The 24,748-nt window shown below is 51.3% G+C and overlaps 1 protein-coding gene across 2 annotated transcripts in view; it reads right to left on the bottom strand.

The window, feature by feature from the left end:
• The window catches only part of cadm2b (cell adhesion molecule 2b), a 646,038-nt gene extending 621,611 nt beyond the window's left edge, over positions 1–24,427 (bottom strand). Inside the window, exons 1-2 of one of the 2 annotated variants that reach the window (XM_072513056.1) lie at positions 24,327–24,427; positions 24,067–24,216 (exon numbers count right to left, since the gene is read on the bottom strand). In XM_072513056.1, the coding sequence (XP_072369157.1) occupies positions 24,067–24,216; positions 24,327–24,333 (157 nt within the window). In that variant the 5' untranslated portion in view covers positions 24,334–24,427. The remainder of the gene's footprint in view (positions 1–24,066; positions 24,217–24,326) is intronic. The other variant, XM_072513057.1, reaches the window with a different exon arrangement.
• Positions 24,428–24,748: the final 321 nt, after the last annotated feature.

The raw sequence follows: 24,748 nt of genomic DNA on the forward strand, positions 1-24,748 counted from the left end.
TGAAATTACAATTGTTCTCATACTCCTGTGCTGGGGGGGGGGGGGGGGGGGGGGGGAATAAACTAGATAATGTTCCCAAACTTGATCATTATGCAATGATTCCTGATGAAGGTTATCCACTCAGCATCTCTCTGTGATTGGATAATATTATATAATGATATAAAACAGGTGATATTGATGCATTAATCTATCCCCATTGTTATTCAAGTTACTGGGCTGAGATGTACAAACAGCAGCTAAATCGATCATACCCACTTTCCACCTTCACCCCAACATTAATATTGCCCCAGTCCTAGAAGCTGAACTCAAACAGCATGCATGGCCTATCCCGTTTTGGCCTCAACTCAAATCCACAGCCGAACGTCTTCCAGCAGTTTCTGAATGGAATTCAGCGATGAACCTCGCTGCTGTATTCACTCTTTCATTCACTTCACACAGCCTCTTAAACCAACTGCTGTTCCCACAACTTCTGATTGACTAACACGGCATACACACTGGGAATAAACACTAGTCTTCAACTCATCTCCAGACTGCACAGAGCCTTTCTGCACTGAACCATCTAAGATGCAGGATTGTTTTATCTACAGAAATACTAAAAATATAGCTTGTGTTACAAATTCAAAATCAATATTAAGGGCGAAAGCTCCTTTTGTGTGTCTCTTGTAGTCTGTGTTGGTGTTTTTTCAGTAATTAGGATTCTAATTGGATTTACACTGTGATCAAGATGAAGCTGATTAACGGTCATTAGGCCCAGGCGAAGGCTGAAGTCTAGAAGGATATTGATGTCATAATGCCAAGATAGCAGTTAAGATTGTCTAGATTGTTAGAAATTAAAGCTTAGCTTCCTGTGATTGAATGACCAAAATATTGAAGCAAGACTAACAATTGAGAAGCGATGTGAGAGAACTTTAAATAATCAGACACAGCACGACAACATAAGAGAGTGGTAAATAAGCAGGCACACCGCAGCAATGTAAAGGAATTGTACACACTGTTATCATCTGGTTAACAAAGAACCAAACATGCGCGGTCAATCCCTCTGCCAATGTCTGAACTTGTGCCAGAGCCCAGCTGTAGGTTAGGGGTGGCACTGATGGAGTCCATGAAACCATCTTGGCAGGGGAGACGAACCCCTCTATTGACTGGATTAATGGACGTGCTGATATCTCGGTCTGTCACTTTGTTAATCAGTCTGTGAATCCTTGCAATGATTTACGCTATTCTCCAAAGGAAAAGAATAAGGAGAAGGGCGACTCCATTTACTGCTGTGGAAAAGAGGAAGTGAAAGCATTTAGCTGCTTTTAATGTGGCGAGGAATTGTGAATCTGAGCAAGAGTGGTTATCAACATTATGGTTCGCATCAAAGCAGGGTTTAAAAAAAATATTTTTATTCTCCTTTTTCACATTTTCTTCCAAATTTACACCCAACAATAAACAATAATCAGTAACGAATGTAATGTCAATCCCCATATCAATAACAACGATCCCATCCTCCCACCAAACCCCAAACATGAGCCCGCATGTTCACATAAACAAAAAGGAATCAGGAATCACCCATAGTCACCATTAACACATACAGTCCCCCTCCCCCCAACCCTCCCAACGTCCCCCGAGTGTTCGATGTAATCCAGGGCGAAATTCTCCGTTATCGGCGCAAAGTCCGCCGATCGGCGCAAAAAACGACGCAAATCCGACTTGCGTCACGGCGCAAAAATCATTGCGAAGTCTCCGGCCCGAAATGGGCTAGCAGCAACGTGACAGGATCCGTGTTTGCTCTCGTGGTTCACGCCGTGCAGCGTCATACACGCCGCACGGCGTGACGGCTCATAAGGCCCCGCTGCTCCCCCCCACCCGACCAGAACACCCGACCGGAACACCCGACCGGATGGCCGGCCTCCGCTCAGCCCCGAGGTTCCAGTCACCGGATGTGGAGGCGCTCCTGGACGCAGTGGAGCAGAGGAGGGACGCCCTGTATCCCGGGCACGGCAGCAGAGTTGCCCCACGCCACAGCCGGCGTCTGTGGAGGGAGGTGGCAGAGGCCGTCACCGCTGCGGCCCTGACACCACGGACAGGCACCCAGTGCCACAAGAAGGTGAACAACCTCGTCAGAGCAGGCAGGGTGAGCCTCGCCCATATTCCCCCTCCCCATATCCCCCCTCCCCCATATCCCCCTCCCCCATATCCCCCATATCCCCCCTCCCCCATATCCCCAATATCCCCCTCCCCCATATCCCCCCTCCCCATATCCCCCCATATCCCCCCCTCCCCATATCCCCCGTCCCCATATCCCCAAAATCCCTCCTCCCCCATATCCCCCCTCCCCCATATCCTCCATATCCCTCCTCCCCATATCCCCCTCCCCATATCCCCCCTCCCCCATATCCCCCTCCCCCATATCCCCCATATCCCCCCTCCCCAATATCCCCCTCCCCCATATCCCCCATCCCCATATCCTCCCTCCCCATATCCCCCATCCCCCATATCCCACCTCCCCCATATCACCCATCCCCCATATCCCCCTCCCCATATCCCCCCTCCCCCACATCCCCATATCCCCCCCTCCCCATATCCCCCTCCCCATATCCCCCATATCCACCCTCCCCCATATCCCCCCTCCCCCATATCCCCATATCCCCCTCCCCCATATACCCCATATCCCCCTCCCCCATATCCCCCCTCCCCATATCCTCCCTCCCCCATATCCCCCATATCCCCCCTCCCCCATATCCCCCTCCCCATATCCCCCATATCCCCCCTCCCCCGAATCCTCCCTCCCCCATATCCCCCATATCCCCCTCTCCCCCATATCCCCAAGTGAATCCAGCCCTAACCTTAACCTCTGCAATACATGCGCAACCGATGGCGTGCATTCATTTACCTGTCTAACACTGTTGCCTTTTACCCCTGCCACCATCCCCCCCCCCCCGCCGCCCCCCGCCACAGGAGAAACACGCACAAAACACCAGGGAGCATGTGAGGACTGGAGGAGGCCCCGCTGATGAGAGGCCACTGACCGAACACAAGGAAAGGGCCCTGGAACTGGCTGGCGGACCTGAGGACCGGGAGGTTGCTGATGCAGAGGTCGGGGGCGTACTAGCAAGTGAGCCGCCGACAGCCCGTCCCCATATCCCCACTCCCCTATATCCCCCTCCCCCATATCACCTGATCACTGCCTGCGTGTCTAACCATGCATGCTTCATTGTGTATCGCAGGACCAAACGTCCAGGCACCCATCCCCACAGATGCAGACCGCCTGCAGAATGCCCCTCGGAGGCCACGGGAGACGGAGAGACCCGGACCCTCCGGCATGCGACGCCCGCAGGATGCCCCTCGCACACCACGGAGACGGAGAGACCCGGACCCTCCGGCATGCGACGCCCGCAGGATGTCCCTTGGAGACCACGGGATCGGAGAGACCTGGAGCAACAGGGAGACGACGCCCCCGTCACGTGCGGGTGCGACGACGCAGGCGTGTGCCACCCAGCGAAGAGAGGGGCAGCCACAGGCCCCTGTCACAGCCGAGCCAGGACACCACTACCCAGGACACCACTACCCAGGACACCCCTACCCAGGACACCCCTACGGGACACCCCTACCCGGGACAGCACTACCCAGGAAGACGAAATACCGGACAGTGACACAGAGTGGATGGGTGGTGACGAACCCCCACCCCGAAGTGCCATGGACTCAGAGTGGGACGAAGAGCACGACACAACGCCACTGCTGTCACCAACACCCTCCACCATCGCAGAAACACTCACCTCGGTTGGGCACTTTAGTGATGAGGCGTCTAGTACACTCACTGGTGCGCACAACACAGCCGTCCCGGTACAGCAGGTGGAGGTAGGAGCAGCAGAGGGGCCGGGCGGTCGGAGGGCAGCCCAGCCCAAGCGAACATCTGCCGCCCAGATGGATCCCGGGTTCCTGCAGTTACCACACCCACACATAGATCCGATGCAACCACCGACCCGGAGACGAGCGAATAGGGTGACGGGTGGCTTGCGGCGGCAGCAGTCGCAGGTGGAGGAGTCCACCCGCGTCCAGGAGCTGGGAGTGGTGCCGGTCATACGTGCCACCCAGGCCGACACCGCACGGGTGGCGTCCGCGGTGGAGGCAATGGGTGCGACGGTGTCAGACATGGGGAACGGTTTGCGAGGCCTGGGGCTTTCCGTGCAGGCGGCGTCTGTGGCCCAGGGACATGGCTGCCCTCTCACAGGAGGCCATGAGCCAGTGCCAGCGCCAGATGGCAGAGGCGCTCAACGCCATGGCCCAGTCTCAGCAGGCCTTAGCCCAGTCTCTGCAGGCCATAGCCCAGTCTCAGCAGTCCATGGCCCAGTCTCTGCAGGCCATGGCCCAGTCTCTGCAGGCCATCGCTGAGGGCATCGGCGCCATTGGCCATGTGCGAGTCGGCGTCGCACAGTCACAGACAGGGTTTGCCAACCCCCCTGAGCTCCATGGCTGCAAACCTGCAGACCCCTGTCGATACCAGCACGGGCCTCCAGGACTGGCAGCGCCAGATGTCGGGGGGGGCGTCGGATGGCCAGTCCGTTCGCATCCCCCACCCATGTAGAGGCCTGGGGGCCATCGGGCACCCCGAGGGAGGAGGAGGTGGTGTGGTCCGTCCCGGGTCCCCCTTGTAGGGGAGGTCCCGGAACACCGCGACACCTCGGACTCCCCCCCTTCCGTCCCAGGTGCATCGGGTGGGCAACGGGCAGGACAGGCTGGCAGCTCGCCATCCCAGTCGCCCGGGCCGCAGCCTGGCCCATCTGGGCCAGGACGCCCCAGGAAACGGCCGCCAAAGGGATCCAGTGTCAGAGGGCAGGAATCACAGGAGTCCACCTCCAGTTCTGCTGTACCGTCTGGGGAAACACGTAGACGTAGTCAAAGGGCCCGTAAGGCCAAACAATTAGACACTGAGTAAGTTGGCACGGGTGCAGGGCACAGATGAGTTTTAGGGGCTAGGGCACGTGCATGAACTCCTTTGGTTGTTAAAGTCAATGTTACACCTACAGAAGCTGCCTTTGTGCTCTGTCCAAAGCGTGCGGGGGTGTCATGTACGTTGAGCGCAAGGGTGTGTGTGAGGGGTGGTCTTACCTCAGCCCCAGGTGAGTCTGCCCCTTCCCCCTGGGCCACCATCAACATCCCCCCGGGCAGAGGACGGGACCGTGCGCTGCAGTGTCACAGCCGCATGCAGGGATGGTCCGGGTGGATGGTGGTACTGTGGCCATGGGTCAGACATAGTCCAACGATGTGGAGCCAGGAGCTCATCGCAGGGCGGGTTGTCATCATCCTCCATGGCCTGCAATAGACACGCGTCCACCCGCAACTGTGTGAGCCCGGCCCGTTGTGCCGCAGGTGGATCGGCAATGGGGGGGGTGGTGTGCATGCGGGTGGGGCGGGTGGGGTTGGGGAGGGGGGTGAGGGTGCTGGATGGGTGGATGGGTGGGGGGTGTGGGTGGGCGGCTGTTGCCATGGTGTGCGGTCTGTGGCCATACTACCCGATTCCCATGCCCATCTAGTCACTGAAGCGGGTATCAGCCTGTCCCGTGCTCGCTGGGCCAGCCGGTAACGGTGGACAGCCACCCGCCTGTGTCTAGCCCGTCTGCCCTGACCATTGCCCCCATCCCCCTCATCTGGGGAGGACTGCGCCTCTTCCTGCTGCTCCTCCACTCCGCCCTCCTCTGCCTGCGGCACATCGCCCCTCTGTTGGGCTATGTTGTGCAGGACGCAGCACACCACAATGATGCGGCCAACCCTATCTGACCGATACTGGAGGGCGCCCCCAGAGAGGTCCAGGCACCTGAAACGCATCTTCAGCACGCCAAAGCACCTCTCTATCACTCCCCTTGTCGCTACATGGGCATCATTGTAGCGGTTCTCCGCCTCATTGCGTGGCCTCCGTATAGGCGTCATCAGCCACGATCGCAATGGGTAGCCCCTGTCGCCCAGCAACCAGCCCCTCAGCCGGGGATGGCGTCCCTCGTACATGCTGGGGATGGATGACCGCGACAACACGTATGAGTCTTGTACACTGCCTGGGTAACGGGCGCAGACGTGCAGGATCATCATGCGGTATTCGATGAACATACAGGTCGCAGACCACCTGTATGTTCATCGAATAGGTCCCCTTCCTATTGGTGAACACGGCCCTGTTATCTGCAGGTGGCCGCACGGCGACGTGCATCCCATCAATCGCGCCCTGGACCATGGGGAACCCGGGCCACGGCAGAGAAGCTCATGGCCCGGGCATCTTGGCTGGCCCGGTCCACAGGGAAGCGGATGTAGCGGTGTGCCATGGCATATAGGGCATCTGTCACTGCCCGGATGCACTGATGCACCGATGTCTGCGATATGCCGGACAGGTCCCCACTCGGTGCCTGGAATGACCCCGTTGCATAAATGTTCAGGGCCACCGTAACCTTGACGGACACGGGGAGAGGGTGTGCAGCAGGTGGCAGATGTGTGCCACAGTTTCCCGCCTCATCCGGAGTCTCCTCCTGCATTCTCGGTCCGTGAGGTCCTGGTATGACTGCCGGGGCCGGTACACACGGGGCGCCCTCGGGTGCCTCCGTTGCCGTGGGGCCGCAACGTCCTCCTTCCCCCTCCTCGTCCTGTCGCTCAGGTGTCCCTCCAGCCTGGGCGGCTGCCGCCTGCCCCTCTGCGGAAGCCTGCGCCACCTCTCTGGCACGCTCCTCCTCCTCCTCCTCCTCATCCAGGGCAACATAGACATGAGCGGCTGCCGCCATGGCGGCCAACATCGCTGGATGATCGGAAAACATGACGGCCTAGTGTGTGGAGGGGGGGGGGGGGGGGGGGAGGGGGGGGGGGGGGAACGACGACATGTCACCATTGCCCATATCCCCCTCCTCCCCCCAGCCAGGTGGCATGGACCGCATGGGTCCAACTGTTGGAGGCTGGCACCTGGCCAGGTGGACCAGCTCACTTGCCCTCGCATCCCCCTCCCCAGCACGGGCCCCCCATCCTCCTCCCCGGCACGGACCCCCCCCCATCCCCCTCCCCGGCACGGACCCCCCCATCCTCCTTCCCGGCACGGACCCCCCCCCCCCCCCCCCCATCTCCCTCCCCGGCCCTCCCCGGCACGGACCCCCCCTCCTCCTCCCCTGCATGGACTCCCCCATCCTCCTCCCCGGCACGGATCCCCCCATCCTCCTCCCCTGCACGGACCCCCCCATCCTCCTCGCCGGCACGGACCCCCCCATCCTCCTCCCCGGCACGGACCCCCCCCCCCATCCTCCTCCCCGGCACGGACCCCCCCCATCCCTCTCCCCGGCACGGACCCCCCCCATCCCTCTCCCCGGCACGGACCCCCCCCCATCCTCCTCCCTGGCACGGACCCCCCCCCAACCCCCTCCCCGGCCCTCCCCGGCACGGACCACCCCATCCTCCTCCCCGGCACGGACCCCCCCCCATCCCCCCTCCCCGGCACGGACCCCCCCCATCCTCCGCCCCGGCACGCACCCCCCCCCCCCCCATCTCCCTCCCCTGCACGGACCCCCCCATGGCTGGGGGGTCGGAGAATGACGCCCCAGATGTTCAAAATCATAAAACTCTGAATTGGGTAGACTGATTCTAAATTGTGATTACACTGAACACCCTGAATCGGCCAGGGTTCCTGCTCCTAGTTATATTGTCTGACACGGTGGTGTGATTGGGTGGGTGGTGAGGACAGGATGAGGAATGGCCAGAATCCTGCCAGTTTTCAAATTGCTAACGAAAACCCGTTGAAGACTGGCCACTCGAGAAAGACAAAGAGAAAGGTTTTTTTTTTCAATTTCTAAAGATTCATATTCAGCTGAAAGGCTTCAATATTTAAGACACTCTCTGGGGTGAAGAGGTTTCACACAGGCCGTGGAGGTGCTGCTTGGAGTACACACATGTTTTGTCACTCACAAACGCACGTATTTCCTGCACCTTGTCAGATCAAAGCATACAGACAACGGAACAAAGGTCAGAAATGGAATACAGCCCAAACAAGCAATGAATCATTTCTCCTCTGTTGCCCAGTAGGTCTGAGTTTGCGTTACAGCTGATTGGGACTCCAAACGAGGAGTGAAGTCGTGCCTGGAGTTAACCACATGCAACATTTAAACCTCACTCAATAGGTATGTAATATTGTAGATGGTGTAGCTATGGGGCGGGATTCTCTGATCCTGAGGCTAAATGTTGATGACGTTGTAAACCCCGTCGCGTTTCCCGACGGCGTCAACATGGCCTCAGGAGCAGCAATTCTGACCCCTACAGGGGACCAGACACCGCGGTACTGGAGTGACCCACGCTATTCCAGCTGCCGATCTCAGCGTCACATGGGTGCCGCGGGTCTGCGCATGCGCGGTGTCTCCCTTCTCCGCGCCGGCCCGACACAACATGGCGTAGGGCTACAGAGGCTGGCGCGGAACAAAGGAGGCCCCCAGCCCGAGAGGCTGGCCTGCCGATCGGTAGGCCCCGATCGCAGGCTAGGCCACAGCGGAGGCCACCCCCCAGGATCAGACCCCTGTCCCCCCCCCCACAGGCAGCCCCCGGATCCTTCCACGTCGAGGCCCCGCCGGGTAAGCCCAGGTTAGAACGGCGCCCGTGGGACTCGGGTTTTTTTTGTACGGCCGCTCAGCCCAGCCCGGGCGCAGAATCGCCAGAGGGGCCCCGTAGAGCGGCCCCCGACCAGCACCGATTCTCCGCTCTCTGGAAAATCACGTCCCGGTGTCGGGGAGGCGTAGTGCGCTTCGCGCCGGTCGTGGTGATTCTCCGGCCCGGCCTTGGGGTGAGAGAATCCCGCCAAAGATCTTTCAATGTTCTGTTGATCTCGGACCTGTTTCTTTAGATTGGAAATTCGCGCATCTCTCTGAGGTATTTCAGAAAATTGAAAGAGATAAAAAAAGGGAGTTGCAGACCAGTAACTGTCTGCAGGAAATGTTTTGCATCTTGATTCAGGATACAGTAACTGAACAGTTTGAAATGTTTCAGTTGATCAGAGAGAAACACGGATATGTAGAGAGTTAATCACGGATGACAAACCTGATTGAATCTTTTGAATGGTGGCTAACGTAGTGGACAGCGGAATGTCTATGAACGTTAGTTATATTTTGTTTGTTTGGGCTTCACTGGCCCGGCCCAGGGTCCTAAACCCCAGCAAAGGTCTGGCACTGGCCAGTTAAGTGCCTGATGGATACGTAATATGGAGAGTCTTCCCCAGAGGAGGTGACGCTGGGCTCACACCAGTTCTCCAGCCAGTGGCTAAGACCCCCGTCACAAATATTAAATGTGTGTGTTTTTTTAAATATTAATTTACATGATGTGGGGGTCACTGGCTAAGCCAGAAGTATTTTGCCCCTCCTTAATTGCCCTTGGGAAGGTGATTGTGAGCTGCCTTCTGGAACCGCTGCAATCCATGAGGTGTAGGTACACCCACAGTGCTGTTAGGGAGGGAGTTTCAGGTTTTTGACTCAGTGATAGTGAAGGGACTGTGATATATTTCCAAGTCAGGATGGTTTCCTAAAGCATTTGATAAAGTTCCACAGGAGAGACTGTTAACTAAGGTGGAAACCCACGGAGTTGAGGGCAAATTATTGACATGGTTCGTGGCAGGCCACAGAGAGTGGGGATAATGGGTAATTACTCTAATTGGCAGGAGGTGGCCAGTGTTCACCACAGGGATGTGTGTTGGGGGTCTCAATTATTCACTTTATTCATGAATAACTTGGATGATGGCATTGAAAGTCATATATCCAAATTTGCGGATGAAAGAAAGTTAGGTGGCAGGACGATGGCAGAATATTGCACGGAGATATTGACAGACTAGGTGAATGGGCAAAATTGTGGCAGATTGAATTTAATTTAAGCAAGTGTGAGGTTATCCATTTTGGTCCAAAAAAGAATAGAGCAGAGCACTTTCCAAGTGGAAAGAGGTTGGGTACAGTGGGTGTCCAAAGAGATTTGAGGGTTCAGATGCAGAGATCCTTAAATTGCCAGGAACAAGTGCAGAAAGTAATCAAAAAGGCTAATGGAATGTGAGCCTTTCTACCTCGAGGATTGGAGTATAAAGACACGGGGGTTATCTTGCAGCTTTACAAAACCCCAATTAGACTCCACTAGGAGTCACTGTGAGCAGTTCTGGGCACCACACCTTAGGAACGATATTTTGGCCTTGGAGGGAGAGCAACGTGGGTTCACAATAATGAGACCTGGACTACAGGGGTTGAGTTACGAGGAGAGATTACTCAATTTAGACCCGAGAATTTAGAAGGGTATGGAGAGATCCGATCAAAGTATTCAAGATATTAACAGTGAAAGACAAGGTCGATGAAGTAAAAACTATTTCCACTGTTTGAGATTCTAAAACTAGGGGGTAGAGTCTAAAAATTAGGGCCAGACTGTTCAGGAGAGATGTTGGGAAGAACTTCTTCACTCACAGGGTGGTAGAAGTTTGGAACTCTCTCCCACACAGAGCAGCTGAAGCTGGATCAGTTGTTCATTTGAAATCTGAGATAAATAAATTTTTGTTCAGCAAAGATATTCAGGATATGGGCCAAAGGCCCATGTATATGTCGTTAGGCCATAGATCAGCCATGATCTCATAAATGGTGGGACAGGCTCGAGGTGCTGAATGGCCTACTTCTTGTTCCTTTGTTCCTATGTTAGTTGCACAGAGGGGAACTTCCAGCTGGTGGGGTTCTCAGGTATCTGCTGCTCTTGTCCTTCTAGAAGGTAGTGGTCATAGGAAGGTACTGCCGAAGGAACTTGGTGATTTACTGCAGTGCATCTTGTAGATGGCGCACACGGCTGTGCTGTTCATTGATGGAGAGAGTGAACATTTGTGGCAGGGGGAGCAATCAAGCGGGCTGCTTTGTCCTGGATGATGTCAAATTTCTTCAGTGTTGTTGGAGCTTCACTCAGCCAGGTTAAAGGGAGAATATACCATCACACCTCTGATTTGTGCCTTGTAGATTGTAAACAGGTATTTGAAGGCATTCAGTAAAGTCCCTTGTCATAGATTTTGAGTGAAAGTAGAAGCTCATACAATTGAAAGGAAATTATTGACCTGGTTGGGGAATTGGCTTAGGGACAGGACACAGTGAATAGAGGTAGTGAGCAGGTACTTACTAAGATGGAACCTTAGTTAGGCCACACTTGGAGTATAGTGTTCAATTCTGGTCGCCACACTACCAGAAGGATGTGGAGGCTTTAGAGAAGGTGCAGAAGAGATTTACCAGAATGTTGCCTGGTATGGAGGGCATTAGCTATGAGGAGCGGTTGAATAAACTTGGTTTGTTCTCATTGGAATGATGGAGGTTGAGGGGCGACCTGATAGAGGTCTACAAAATTATGAGGGGCATAGACAGGGTGGATAGTCAGAGACTTTTTCCCAGGGTAGAGGGGTCAATTACTAGGGGGCATAGGTTTAAGTTGCGAGGGGCAAGGTTTAGAGTAGATGTACGAGGCAAGTTTTTTACACAGAGGGTAGTGGGTGCCTGGAACCTGCTGCCGGAGGAGGTGGTGGAAGCAGGGACGATAGTGACGTTTAAGTGGCATCTTGACAAATACATGAATAGGATGGGAATAGAGGGATACGGACCCAGGAAGTGTAGAAGATTTCAGTTGAGACGGGCAGCATGGTCGGCACAGGCTTGGAGGGCCGAAGGGCCTGTTCCTGTGCTGTATGTTTCTTTGTACTCTAACTGGAGACTGTGAGAGATTGATTGATTGATATTTATTGTCACATGTACCGAAGTACAGTGAAAAGTATTTTTCTGCGGCCGAGGGAACGTACACAGTACGTACATAGTAGACAAAAAAATAATCAACAGAGAACATTGACAAATGGTACATCAACAAATAGTGATTGGTTACAGTGCGAAACAAGGGCCAAGCAAGAGCAGCATAGGGTGTCGTGAATAGTGTTCTTACAGGGAACAGATCAGTCCGAGGGGGAGTCGTTGAGGAGTTTAGTAGCTGTGGGGAAGAAGCTGTTCCTATGTCTGGATGTGCGGGTCTTCAGACTTCTGTACCTTCTGCCTGATGGACGGGTCTGGAAGAAGGCAATGCCTGGGTGGGAGGGGTCTCTGATAATGCTATCTGCCTTCCTGAGGCAGCGAGAGGTGTATACAGAATCAATGTGGAGGTGGCAAGCTTGTGTGATGCGTTGGGCTGAGTTCACCACACTCTGCAGTTTCTTGCGATCTTGGGCCATACCAGGCTGTGATGCAGCCGGATAGGATGCTCTCTCTGGCACATCTACTAGTGGTGTCCTGCAAGGATCTGTTTTGGAGCCTCAACTATTCAAATATTTATTCATGATTTAGATGATGATATCCAAATTTCACAGAGCGATATAGATAGGCAGCCTTCTATGAAGGAAGCATTAATTACAAAGAGATATTCCTGGATTAAATAAATGGACAAAACTGTGCAAATAAATTTCAATGTAGGCGAATGTGAGGTTATCCACATTGAAACAAAGAAACAATATAACAGAGGACTTTCTAAATACGGAGTCGAGAATTAGGGGGATTAATCTAGAAATTAGTCCCAGTGAAGTTAGGAAACAAGTCTCCACACAAAAGCCATTAGAAGGTGCTAGGCATTTTCTCATTAGAACGGAGAAGGATGAGGGGCGACTTGATAGAGGTTTATAAGATGATCAGGGGAATAGATAGAGTAGGGAGTCAGAGACTTTTTCCCCGGGTGGAACAAACCATTACAAGGGGACACAAATTTAAGGTGAATGGTGGAAGATATAGGGGGGATGTCAGAGGTAGGTTCTTTACCCAGAGAGTAGTGGGGGCATGGAATGCACTGCCTGTGGAAGTAGTTGAGTCGGAAACATTAGGGACCTTCAAGCAGCTATGGGATAGGTACATGGATTACGGTAGAATGATGGGGTGTAGATTAATTTGTTCTTAATCTAGGACAAAGATTTGGCACAACATCGTGGGCCGAAGGGCCTGTTCTGTGCTGTATTTTCTATGTTCTATGTTCTAAGGTTAGAACTCTCTCCTGAAAATGGCAATTAATGATAGATTGTTTTTTACAAAGAACTATTTCGCAAAGATGGGGATATGGGAATTAAGCCAGAATCTCATTGAATGGGGGAACAGGTTTGAGGGTGAAATGACCTCCTCCTGTGCCTCTGTTCTTGGGTTGGCTTTTCATAAGGATCAGACACAGAACACAGAACATACAGTGCAGAAGGAGGCCATTCGGCCCATCGAGTCTGCACCGACCCACTTAAGCCCTCACTTCCACCCTATCCCCGCAACCCAATAACCCATCCTGACGTTTGGATAGTCAGAGGCTTTTCCCCAGGGTAGAGGGGTCAATTACTAGGGGGCATAGGTTTAAGGTGAGAGGGGCAAGGTTTAGAGTAGATGTACGAGGCAAGTTTTTTACGCAGAGGGTAGTGGGTGCCTGGAACTCGCTACCGGAGGAGGTGGTGGAAGCAGGGACGATAGTGACATTTAAGGGGCATCTTGACAAATACATGAACAGGAAGTGTAGAAGATTGTAGTTTAGTCGGGCAGCATGGTCGGCACGGGCTTGGAGGGCCGAAGGGCCTGTTCCTGTGCTGTACATTTTTTTGTTCTTTGTTCTTTGTTCTAACCATTTTTTGGTCACTAAGGGCAATTTATCACGGCCAATCCACCTAACCTGCACACCTTTGGACTGTGGGAGGAAACCGGAGCACCCGGAGGAAACCCACGCACACACGGGAGTAACCCAGCGGGGAATCGAACCTGGGACCCTGGCGCTGTGAAGCCACAGTGCTAGCCACTGTGCTACCATGCTGCCCGTACTGACTTGTTGATGAAACTTCCACTCTCCCATCCAGCGACTGGTACTGAAACTCACTAAAGCAGGAAATCTGACCAAAAGCTCTTGGCACAGCTCGTATTTCTATCCGGGTATTTCTGTCCTAATCTTTAAAGGTAACTGAAAAATACCAACTCCAGGGCAGGATTTATGAGAAAATGAGAATAGGCAGCTAGAGGTTTAGGAATGACTGATGTTCATCCATCCACATCCCATTCTGATCAACATCATTCATTAAACGAAGATGTTGTCACATGGATCAAAGTGATCTGTCATCCTGATGATATCCATTAGATTGACGAATAGGAGTGAAGTCTGATGTCTTTCATTATCTGCAGCAGAAAGTTCTGAAACCTGACCCTGGAAATATGGAATTAATTTCTGCTTTGGTCAAGTGTATTTTGACCTTCCTATTAGTGACAATTAAGATCCCCCAAGCTGTGGGTTCTAAGGATACCATTCCCCATGGGTACGATCCCAGTGGGTTATAAGGATACCATTCCCCACGGGCACGATCCCAGTGGGTTATAAGGATACCATTCCCCATGGGTACGATCCCAGTGGGTTATAAGGATACCATTCCCCACGGGTACGATCCCAGTGGGTTATAAGGATACCATTCCCCACGGGTATGGTCCCAGTGGGTTATAAGGATACCATTCCCCACGGGTACGATCCCAGTGGGTTATAAGGATACCATTCTCCACGGGTACAATCCAGTGGGTTATAAGGATACCATTCCCCACGGGTACGATCCCAGTGGGATATAAGGATACCATTCCCCACGGGTACGATCCCAGTGGGTTATAAGGATACCATTCTCCACGGGTACGGTCCCAGTGGGTTATAAGGATACCATTCCCCACGGGTACGATCCCAGTGGGTTATGAGGATACCATTCTCCACGGGTACAATCCAGTGGGTTATAAGGATACCATTCCCCACGGGCACGATCCCAGTGGGTTATAAGGATACCATTCCCCACGGGTACAATCCAGTGGGATATAAGGATACCAATCCCCACGGGTACAATCCAGTGGGATATAAGGATACCAATCCCCACGGGTACAATCCAGTGGGATATAAGGATACCATTCTCCACAGGTACGATCCCAGTGGGTTATAAGGATACCATTCCCCACGGGTACAATCCAGTGGGCTATAAGGATACCAATCCCCACGGGTACAATCCAGTGGGATATAAGGATACCATTCTCCACAGGTACGATCCCAGTGGGTTATAAGGATACCATTCCCCATGGGTACGGTCCCAGTGGGTTATAAGGATACCATTCCCCACGGGTACAATCCAGTGGGATATAAGGATACAAATCTCGACGGGTACAATCCAGTGGGATATAAGGATACCAATCCCCACGGGTACAATCCAGTGGGATATAAGGATACCATTCTCCACGGGTACGATCCCAGTGGGTTCTAAGGATACCATTCTCCACGGGTACGATCCCAGTGGGTTATAAGGATACCATTCCCCACGGGTACGGTCCCAGTGGGTTATAAGGATACCATTCCCCACGGGTATGGTCCCAGTGGGTTATAAGGATACCATTCCCCACGGGCACGATCCCAGTGGGTTATAAGGATACCATTCCCCACGGGTACGATCCCAGTGGGTTATAAGGATACCATTTTCCACAGGTACGGTCCCAGTGGGTTATAAGGATACCATTCCCCACGGGTACAATCCAGTGGGATATAAGGATACCAACCCCCACGGGTACAATCCAGTGGGATATAAGGATACCATTCTCCACGGGTACGGTCCCAGTGGGTTCTAAGGATACCATTCCCCATGGGTACAGTCCCAGTGGCTTATAAGGATATCATTCCCCACGGGTACAATCCAGTGGGATATAAGGATACAAATCCCCACGGGTACAATCCAGTGGGATATAAGGATACCAATCCCCACGGGTACAATCCAGTGGGATATAAGGATACCAATCCCCACGGGTACAATCCAGTGGGATATAAGGATACCAATCCCCACGGGTACAATCCAGTGGGTTCTAAGGATACCGTTCTCCACGGGTACGATCCCAGTGGGTTATAAAGATACCATTCTCCACGGGTACGATCCCAGTGGGTTATAAGGATACCATTCCCCACGGGTACAATCCAGTGGGTTATAAGGATACCATTCCCCATGGGTACGGTCCCTGTGGGTTATAAGGATACCATTCCCCATGGGTACGGTCCCAGTGGGTTATAAGGATACCATTCCCCACGGGCACGATCCCAGTGGGTTATAAGGATACCATTCTCCACAGGTACGATCCCAGTGGGTTATAAGGATACCATTCTCCATGGGTACAATCCCAGTGGGTTATAAGGATACCATTCTCCACAGGTACAATCCCAGTGGGTTATAAGGATACCATTCCCCATGGGTACGATCCCAGTGGGTTATAAGGATACCATTCCCCACGGGTATGGTCCCAGTGGGTTATAAGGATACCATTCCCCACGGGTATGGTCCCAGTGGGTTATAAGGATACCATTTTCCACAGGTACGGTCCCAGTGGGTTATAAGGATACCATTCCCCACGGGTACAATCCAGTGGGATATAAGGATACCAATCCCCACGGGTACAATCCAGTGGGATATAAGGATACCATTCTCCACGGGTACGGTCCCAGTGGGTTCTAAGGATACCATTCCCCATGGGTACGGTCCCAGTGAGTTATAAGGATATCATTCCCCACGGGTACAATCCAGTGGGATATAAGGATACAAATCCCCACGGGTACAATCCGGTGGGATATAAGGATACCAATCCCCACGGGTACAATCCAGTGGGATATAAGGATACCATTCTCCACGGGTACGATCCCAGTGGGTTCTAAGGATACCATTCTCCACGGGTACGATCCCAGTGGGTTCTAAGGATACCATTCCCCACGGGTATGGTCCCAGTGGGTTATAAGGATACCATTCTCCACGGGTACGATCCCAGTGGGTTATAAGGATACCATTCTCCACAGGTACGATCCCAGTGGGTTATAAGGATACCATTCTCCACAGGTACGATCCCAGTGGGTTATAAGGATACCATTCCCCATGGGTACGATCCCAGTGGGTTCTAAGGATACCATTCTCCACGGGTACGATCCCAGTGGGTTCTAAGGATACCATTCTCCACGGGTACGATCCCAGTGGGTTCTAAGGATACCATTCTCCACGGGTACGGTCCCTGTGGGTTATAAGGATACCATTCCCCATGGGTACGATCCCAGTGGGTTATAAGGATACCATTCCCCATGGGTACGATCCCAGTGGGTTATAAGGATACCATTCCCCACGGGTATGGTCCCAGTGGGTTATAAGGATACCATTCCTCACGGGTATGGTCCCAGTGGGTTATAAGGATACCATTCCCCACGGGTATGGTCCCAGTGGGTTATAAGGATACCATTCTCCACGGGTACGATCCCAGTGGGTTATAAGGATACCATTCCCCACGGGTATGGTCCCAGTGGGATATAAGGATACCATTCCCCACGGGTATGGTCCCAGTGGGTTATAAGGATACCATTCCCCACGGGTATGGTCCCAGTGGATTATAAGGATACCATTCCCCACGGGTATGGTCCCAGTGGATTATAAGGATACCATCCTCCACGGGTATGGTCCCAGTGGATTATAAGGATACCATCCTCCACGGGTACGGTCCCAGTGGGTTATGGTTTGAACCACAGGGAACAACGAGTAGAGTCAACACTGCCAATTAATAATAGTAATAATAATCGCTTATTGTCACAAATAGGCTTCAATGAAGTTACTGTGAAAAGCCCCTAGTCGCCACATTCCGGCGCCTGTTCGGGGAGGCTGGTACGGGAATTGAACCCGCGCTGCTGCCTTGTTCTGCATTACAGTTTTCTCCATAATATTGAATTACTGAGTTAGGTCACAGCACGAAAGTTTAAAATTGGTGGGGATATGCAGCATGCCGCAGGACACAATGATGAGATGGTGACATTTCACTGAATCTATCTACCTATGTCTCTCCTCCTGCCAGGTTGCTTCAACTCTCCTCCCATCCCATAGAAATGCAAGTTGTTTCTTTTCTTTATCCCACTTCAATTGTTTTATTTTAACTTGATTACATACACAGCTCACAAAATCTCTGCAGTAAAACTCCTGACAACACAGTAACCTTTGTGTGACATTGCAGTGAGTGAGAAAGCAGGCTGTTGCTAGCCGAGTGCAGTTGCAATCCATTCTTTCTCCTGTTGTTAACGCTGGTGTCATGCTTGATGCATTTCCTATTTTCTGTCTGATTTGTCTGAGTGATAAAACTTTCTGTTGAAATGGATCTAGAAGGGATCCTGGTGAAATGGTGAGGCCCCCGGAATTCACACAATGACTGAGAGCCAGCCCTATACGCGAGGTGCATATTGAGAAGCAGCCTGGGCTGCCTTCTGACTAAGCAATGAGACTCTGTGCTTGTAAATCTCCCTGAAATTCCCCCATAGCTGTGCTCAAAGCAGAGATTCTATGCAATTCCCAGCAACCCATTCTTCAGCTCATCACCACATTGTATTAACTGTCCAAAGCAGCCTTTTCATCAAACAGCTTGGAACCGTCAAACTGGAAGAGTTTCACACTTAGCCTAGGCGACTTCAATAGCCCATTTCATTCTGTTTGAACTGCACAGATTTGCACTTTCCCACCAAGTACTGGCGCTTCAGACTTTCTTTCTCGTTCTTTAATGACCCTGTTCTTTTGTCTTCAACATCTGAATGGCAGAGTTTCTGTGAGGTGTTCATTGCAAAGTGCTGTTACGGATGAGGAAACTTTGCTCATTTGATGAAACAACCTTATTTCTCATTGACACTCACTGACCAAGTGGACAGGACAATGCTGGCAGGTGCATGGTCCAGCTCACCTCTGATTGGAGTTGATTTATTATTTGATTTGATTTATTATTGTCACATGTATCAGTATACAGTGAAAAGTGTTGTTTCTTGCATGCTGTACAAACAATGCACCGTACACAGGGAAGGAAGGACAGACTGCAGAATATAATGTTACAGTTATAGCAAGGTGTAGAGAAAAGATCAACTTAATACGAGGTCGGTCCATTCAAAAGTCTGAAGGCAGTCAGGAAGAAGCTGTTCTTGAGTCGGTTGGTACGTGACCTCAAACTTTGGTATCTTTTTCCTGATGGAAGAAGGTGGAAGAGAGTATGTCCGGGGTGCGTGGGGTCCTTAATTGTGCTGGCTGCCTTTCCGAGGCAGCGGGAATTGTAGACAGAGTCGATGGATGGGAGGCTGGTTTGCGTGATGGACTGGGCTACATTCACAACCTTTTGTAGTTTCCTGCGGTCTTGGGCAGAGCAGGATCCACACCAGGCTGTGATACAACCAGAAAGAATGCTTTCTATGGTACATCTATAGAGGTTTGTGAGGGTCGTAGCTGACATGCCAAATTTCCTTAGCCTTCTGAGAAAGTAGAGTCGTTAGTGGGCTTTCTTAACTATAGTGTCGGCATGGGGGGCCCAGGACAGGTTGTTGGTGATCTGGACACCTAAAAACTTGAAGCTCTCGACCTTTTCTACTTCGTTCCCATTGATGTAGACAGGGGCATGTTCTCCACTACGCTTCCTGAAGTCGATGACAATCTCCTTCGTTTTGCTGGCATTGAGGGAGAGATTATTGTCGTCGCACCAGTTCACCAGATTCTCTATCTCATTCCTGTACTCTGTCTCATCATTGTTCGAAATCCAGCCCACTACGGTGGTGTCAACAGCAAATTTGAAAATCGAGTTGGAGGGGAATTTGGCCACACAGTCATAGGTGTATAAGGAGTATAGTAGGGGGCTGAGGACACAGCCTTATGGGGCACCGGAGTTGAGGATGATCGTGGAGGAGTTGTTGTTGCCTATCTTTACTGATTGTGGCCTGTGGGTTAGAAAATTCAGGATCCAGTCGCAGAGGGAGGAGCCGAGGCCAAGGCCACGGAGTTTGGAGATGAGTTTCGTAGGAATGATGGTGTTGAAGGCTGTAGTTGATAAATAGGAGTCTGACATAGGTGTCTTTGTTATCTAGGTGTTCCAGGGTAGAGTGCAGGACCATGGAGATGGTGTCTGCTGTGGACCTGTTGCAGCGGTAGGCGAACTGTAGTGGATCAAGGCAATCCGGGAGGCTGGAGTTGATTCGGGCCATGACTAACCTTTCGAAGCACCTCATGATGATGGATGTCAGAGCCACTGGACGATGGTCATTAAGGCCACGCTGCTTGGCTTTTTTTTGGTACAGGGATGATGGTCGTCCCGAAGCAGATAGGGACCTCAGATTGTTGTAAAGAGAGGTTGAAGATGTCTGCGAATACCCCCGCCAGCTGATCCGCGCAAGACCTGAGCACTCGTCCGGGTACCCCATCCGGGCCAGTGGCTTTCCGTGGGTTGACCTTCGAGATGGCTGCTCTGACGTCTGCAGTGGTGATCTCAGATACAAGTCCATCCGCGGCTTCTGGGGTGGAGGGCTCGCTCTCGCTGACCTCTTGTTCAAAGCAGGCATAGAATGCGTTGAGCTCATCAGGGAGGGGTGTGTTGGAGCCGACGATTTTACATGCCTTCATCTTGTAGCCCGTTATGTCTTGCAAGCACCTGCCAAGCTCAAGGCTGTTGTTCCACATTTTCACTTCAGATAGTAACTGATCCTTTTACTGAGGTTAACAGAATGATGAGAGTTTTCGATAGCGTGGATAGGGAGAAATTATTTCCACTGGCTGGAGAGTCGGTAGACAGATGATCAGAGAGAGTGACACAAATTGAAGGTAATTGGCTGGAGATGGGGAGAATTGTTTCCACAGATTGTTGTTCTGATCTGGGATCGCTTCCTAATAATCGCTTATTGCCACAAGTAGGCTTCAATGAAGTTACTGTGAAAAGCCCCTAGTCGCCACATTCCGGCGCCTGTTCAGGGAGGCCGGTACGGGAATTGAACTGTGCTGCTGGCATTATTCTGCATTACAAGCCAGCTGTTTAGCCCGCTGTGCTAAACCAGCCTAAACGAACAATGGACGAAGAAATGGATAAATACTTGAAATGGAAAATAATTTGCAAGGCTATGGGGAAAGAACAGGGAGCTGCGATAAATTGATTAAAATTTCAAAGAGTCAGCACAGTAAAAATGGGCCAAATGGCCTCTTTCTGTGCTCTCCAATTCGAGTTTGGAGTTCAGGGTCAGTTTGGAAGGAGGGGTTTGGTTGGGATGAGAAATCAGGTTGGGATAAAGGGTTAATGGGGTGAGGGTAAGTTTGGGGTGAGTTTTCAATTCAGGGTGAGGGGTCAGTTTAGGGGTGGGGCAGCAATTTGTGAATGACGGATGGGTGGATTTGGAGTGATGGGATATTTTGGATCTGAGGGGTAAAAATGAGATTTGCAGTGAGGAGGCATTTTGGACGGGTTGGGGGGAGGTTTGGGTGAATTAGATTGGGGTGGGGTTATCACTTTGAGGATGAGGGGCCAATTTAAGGGCCAGTTTGGGGTGAAGGGTCAGTTTGGGGTGAAGGGTCAGTGCCGAGAGTGGAGCCAGGGAGTGAGAATGCCATCAGAGAAAGGTGTTGGCGGGGAAGATTTGGGCAGCTGTGTCGAACATGACAGAGAGTTGAGAAGGAACTATCTGCAGCCAATTAGCTCTGTCGACAAATCTCTAATTCGAGCAGTTATATCTTCGTCTGTGATGGAGCATTCAAAATAGGGGATACAAAAGAGCCGAGTATTGGAGGAGCACAGATATCGCAGAGGATTGTGGGGCTTGAGGAGTTTATGAAGATAACGAAGGGAAAAGTCATGGGCTGAATTCTCCAGTTGTTGCGACTCACTTTTCCAGCCAGTACGCACTCCCTCCTGCGGGAAACCCATTGACAAGCGACGGGAGGAGAGAATCCCGCTGCCAGTGAACGGCTTTCCGCCGAGAAACACACGTCTGGGACAGCGGAGAATCCCGCCCCACGGAGCGATTTGAAAACAAGGATGAGAATTTAAAAATTGAGGCATTAATGCACCGGTGGTCAAAATGGGTCAGTGAATGTAGGGGAGATTTATGAATGGGACCTGGTAAGAGATGGGACACAGCAAGCAGAGATTTGGATGTTGTCAGGTTAATAGAGGGTGGAAGAAGGGCGATCAGGCAGGAGGGTATTGAAATAGTCAAGTCTAGAAGTAACAAGGACACAAAAGACTGTCGTCTATGAGTTGAGGAAAAGGTGATGATGTTACTAACAGTCTTAGTGATGCTGCAAACATTTGGTGGGAAGTTCATATCGGGGTCAAACCCAGGACAAATGTTGCCTTACAAAGTGCTCCATTCAGAAGGGAGAATTTTGGAGGAATATTGAATTATCAGATCACAACGTGCCTGTCACGAGCTGTTATCTATCTGATACATGGTCAGATTTTAATACTCAATTTAGACCATAAACAAAAATAGCTTAAAAACTGAGAAAGAGTCTGATACACATATCTTTTGGGGATAAATTCTGTGCTCACAGGGTATGAAACTTCAGAGTTAACAGAAATCATCCAGAAACGTTGATTCTGTCGAGTCGAGCAATATCCTTCAAGTCTTCTCCTATTCTCGATATAAAACTGGAAGTGTTCAGTACATAGGACCAGGAGGGAACCTTTCCACCAGGGCTCAATTTAATTCACTTGCCTTTGCAACACATCTTTCTTATTTAAAGGTTTTGCGTGTGAAAGCTGAACCTGTTACCGAAATCCCAACTAAAACCAGAAAAAGCAGGATCATTTTCAGATATGTCATCACCGCTGGAAAATCATATCGAATGAAAATTTTAGCAATCTTCGAGATAGCACCATCTTCAATTTGCTCACAGTGAATTGACACAATTAACATAATAATAATAATAATAATCAACACTTGTTGTCACAAGTAGGCTTCAATGAAGTTCCTGTGAAATACCCATAGCCGTCACATTCCGGCACCTGTTCGGGGAGGCCGGTACGGGAATTGAACCCGCGCTGCTGGCCTAGTTCTGCATTACAAGCCAGCTGTTTAGCCCCCTGTGCTAAACCAGCCAGGCACACATGCCAGCTTCTTGTTCATTTCAGAAGGTGGAGGCTTGAGGTGGCACCAGTAACAGCAGCTTTCAGAGTTGTGAAGGGAGCGAACAATGTTAATCCAGGAAAGATGCTCATTATGCTGAGAGATTCCAAATCCAAGGAGTTAGAAATGAGTAGAGTGGTCAGATTGTTATGACTGCGTAGCGGTTATAGAGCGCGTGACTTGGACAGTTATTAGAGAGGACAGAGTGTGTGTGTTCAATGGTCATGTGCACCCACCTTTGTAATAATAATCTTTATCAGTGGCCTAGCAAACCATTCAATTGTATTGAAGCACTAAAGATTGGATCAGTTCAAGAAGATGGCCCCCCACACGTGCTCAGGACAAGTACAATTACCGTCTTGCCTGTGATGTCCATATTCAAGGAGAGCAAAAGAACAAAGAAATATATGAGAGGACAGATCAGTGAGTTTGAGGTGAATGGCGAGAAGGTGGGTTGAAGAGTTTGAGGGAATTAAAGTGGAGGGAGGGTAGGTGGGATTTGAGGGATATGGGCGGAGGGAGGGTAGGTGGGAATTGAGGGATATGGGCGGAGGGAGGGTAGGTGGGAATTGAGGGATATGGGCGGAGGGAGGGTTGGTGGGAATTGAGGGATATGGGCGGAGGGAGGGTAGGTGGGAATTGAGGGATATGGGCGGAGGGAGGGTAGGTGGGAATTGAGGGATATGGGCGGAGGGAGGGTAGGTGGGAATTGAGGGATATGGGCGGAGGGAGGGTAGGTGGGAATTGAGGGATATGGGCGGAGGGAGGGTAGGTGGGAATTGAGGGATATGGGCGGAGGGAGGGTTGGTGGGAATTGAGGGATATGAGGAGAAGGTGAGTAAGTTTTCTAGGTCAGCCTGTAAATGTTGTCATTTTCTTAAATACCAACCCACTAACAACACTTTTCAACTCCATTGGAATTTCCATCCACCCTAACCCTGTGCTAACTGTGATCCCGGAAACTTTAATTGTCTACTTGGGTCCAATGAAATCCATTCAGAATTGGCACAGAAAAGGAGGCAAATTCCCGTTACACTGGTACGTCTTACAGCTCACTTTCTAACCTCACCACGAGCTTTACATTGACAGCAGCAGCGAGAAGGGCAGCAAAACGCAGCAGATGTACCCCAAGCATTCAACCTTTCTTACCTTTCTTATCATCAAAGTAAAGAGTCTGCTGAGCCGGGTTTGACCACTGGAGGGAGGTGTTGTCATTTTGGTCCACCTTACAGGTCAGTGTTGCAGTTCCCCCCTCGACTGCAGTGACATTCTGGGTCAGTGGAGACTGTGCCTGGCTGCCTGTCGATGGGAGACAGAGAGAAAGTGATTTTAAAAAATACTTTACTACCTGACCTGCAGCCATTCACATGACATCAAACCTCCTTCAGTCGTGTGGATCACAATCGTACCGAGCATTTAGCTGAAAATATTCTACATGCGGTGACACGACATTGTATTAAAATGCTGGCAGTGCTTTATTTATCAGGCAGCGCTGAGGTAGGGGCTGGGGTTGTCGCCCCAAAGAGGTGGGGAGGGAGCTGCTTTTTCTGTCAAAGCTGTCCGGATTCCTGGTGTGTGAGCTATTCCCCTGAATCATCAGCAACATTAAGCAACAGCGGTGTCTGAAGCACATTGAAATGGTTCCCAGCAGGTGGCACTGGAGCATTCTGTGGTGAAAAAGCAGCCCGCTAACAGTATGTTTAAAGAACACCCTGGGAAATAGGGAAACGGTGAGCAGTCTGCTGTGAGCTTAACAACTATTCCGTAAGAGGCACTTTACAGCTTCCCAATTAAATCTCCTTTTGGACTTTCTGATTCATTGTGTCACATT

Source organism: Scyliorhinus torazame, chromosome 8, assembly GCF_047496885.1.
Source record: "Scyliorhinus torazame isolate Kashiwa2021f chromosome 8, sScyTor2.1, whole genome shotgun sequence".
Classification (NCBI taxonomy): domain Eukaryota; kingdom Metazoa; phylum Chordata; class Chondrichthyes; order Carcharhiniformes; family Scyliorhinidae; genus Scyliorhinus; species Scyliorhinus torazame.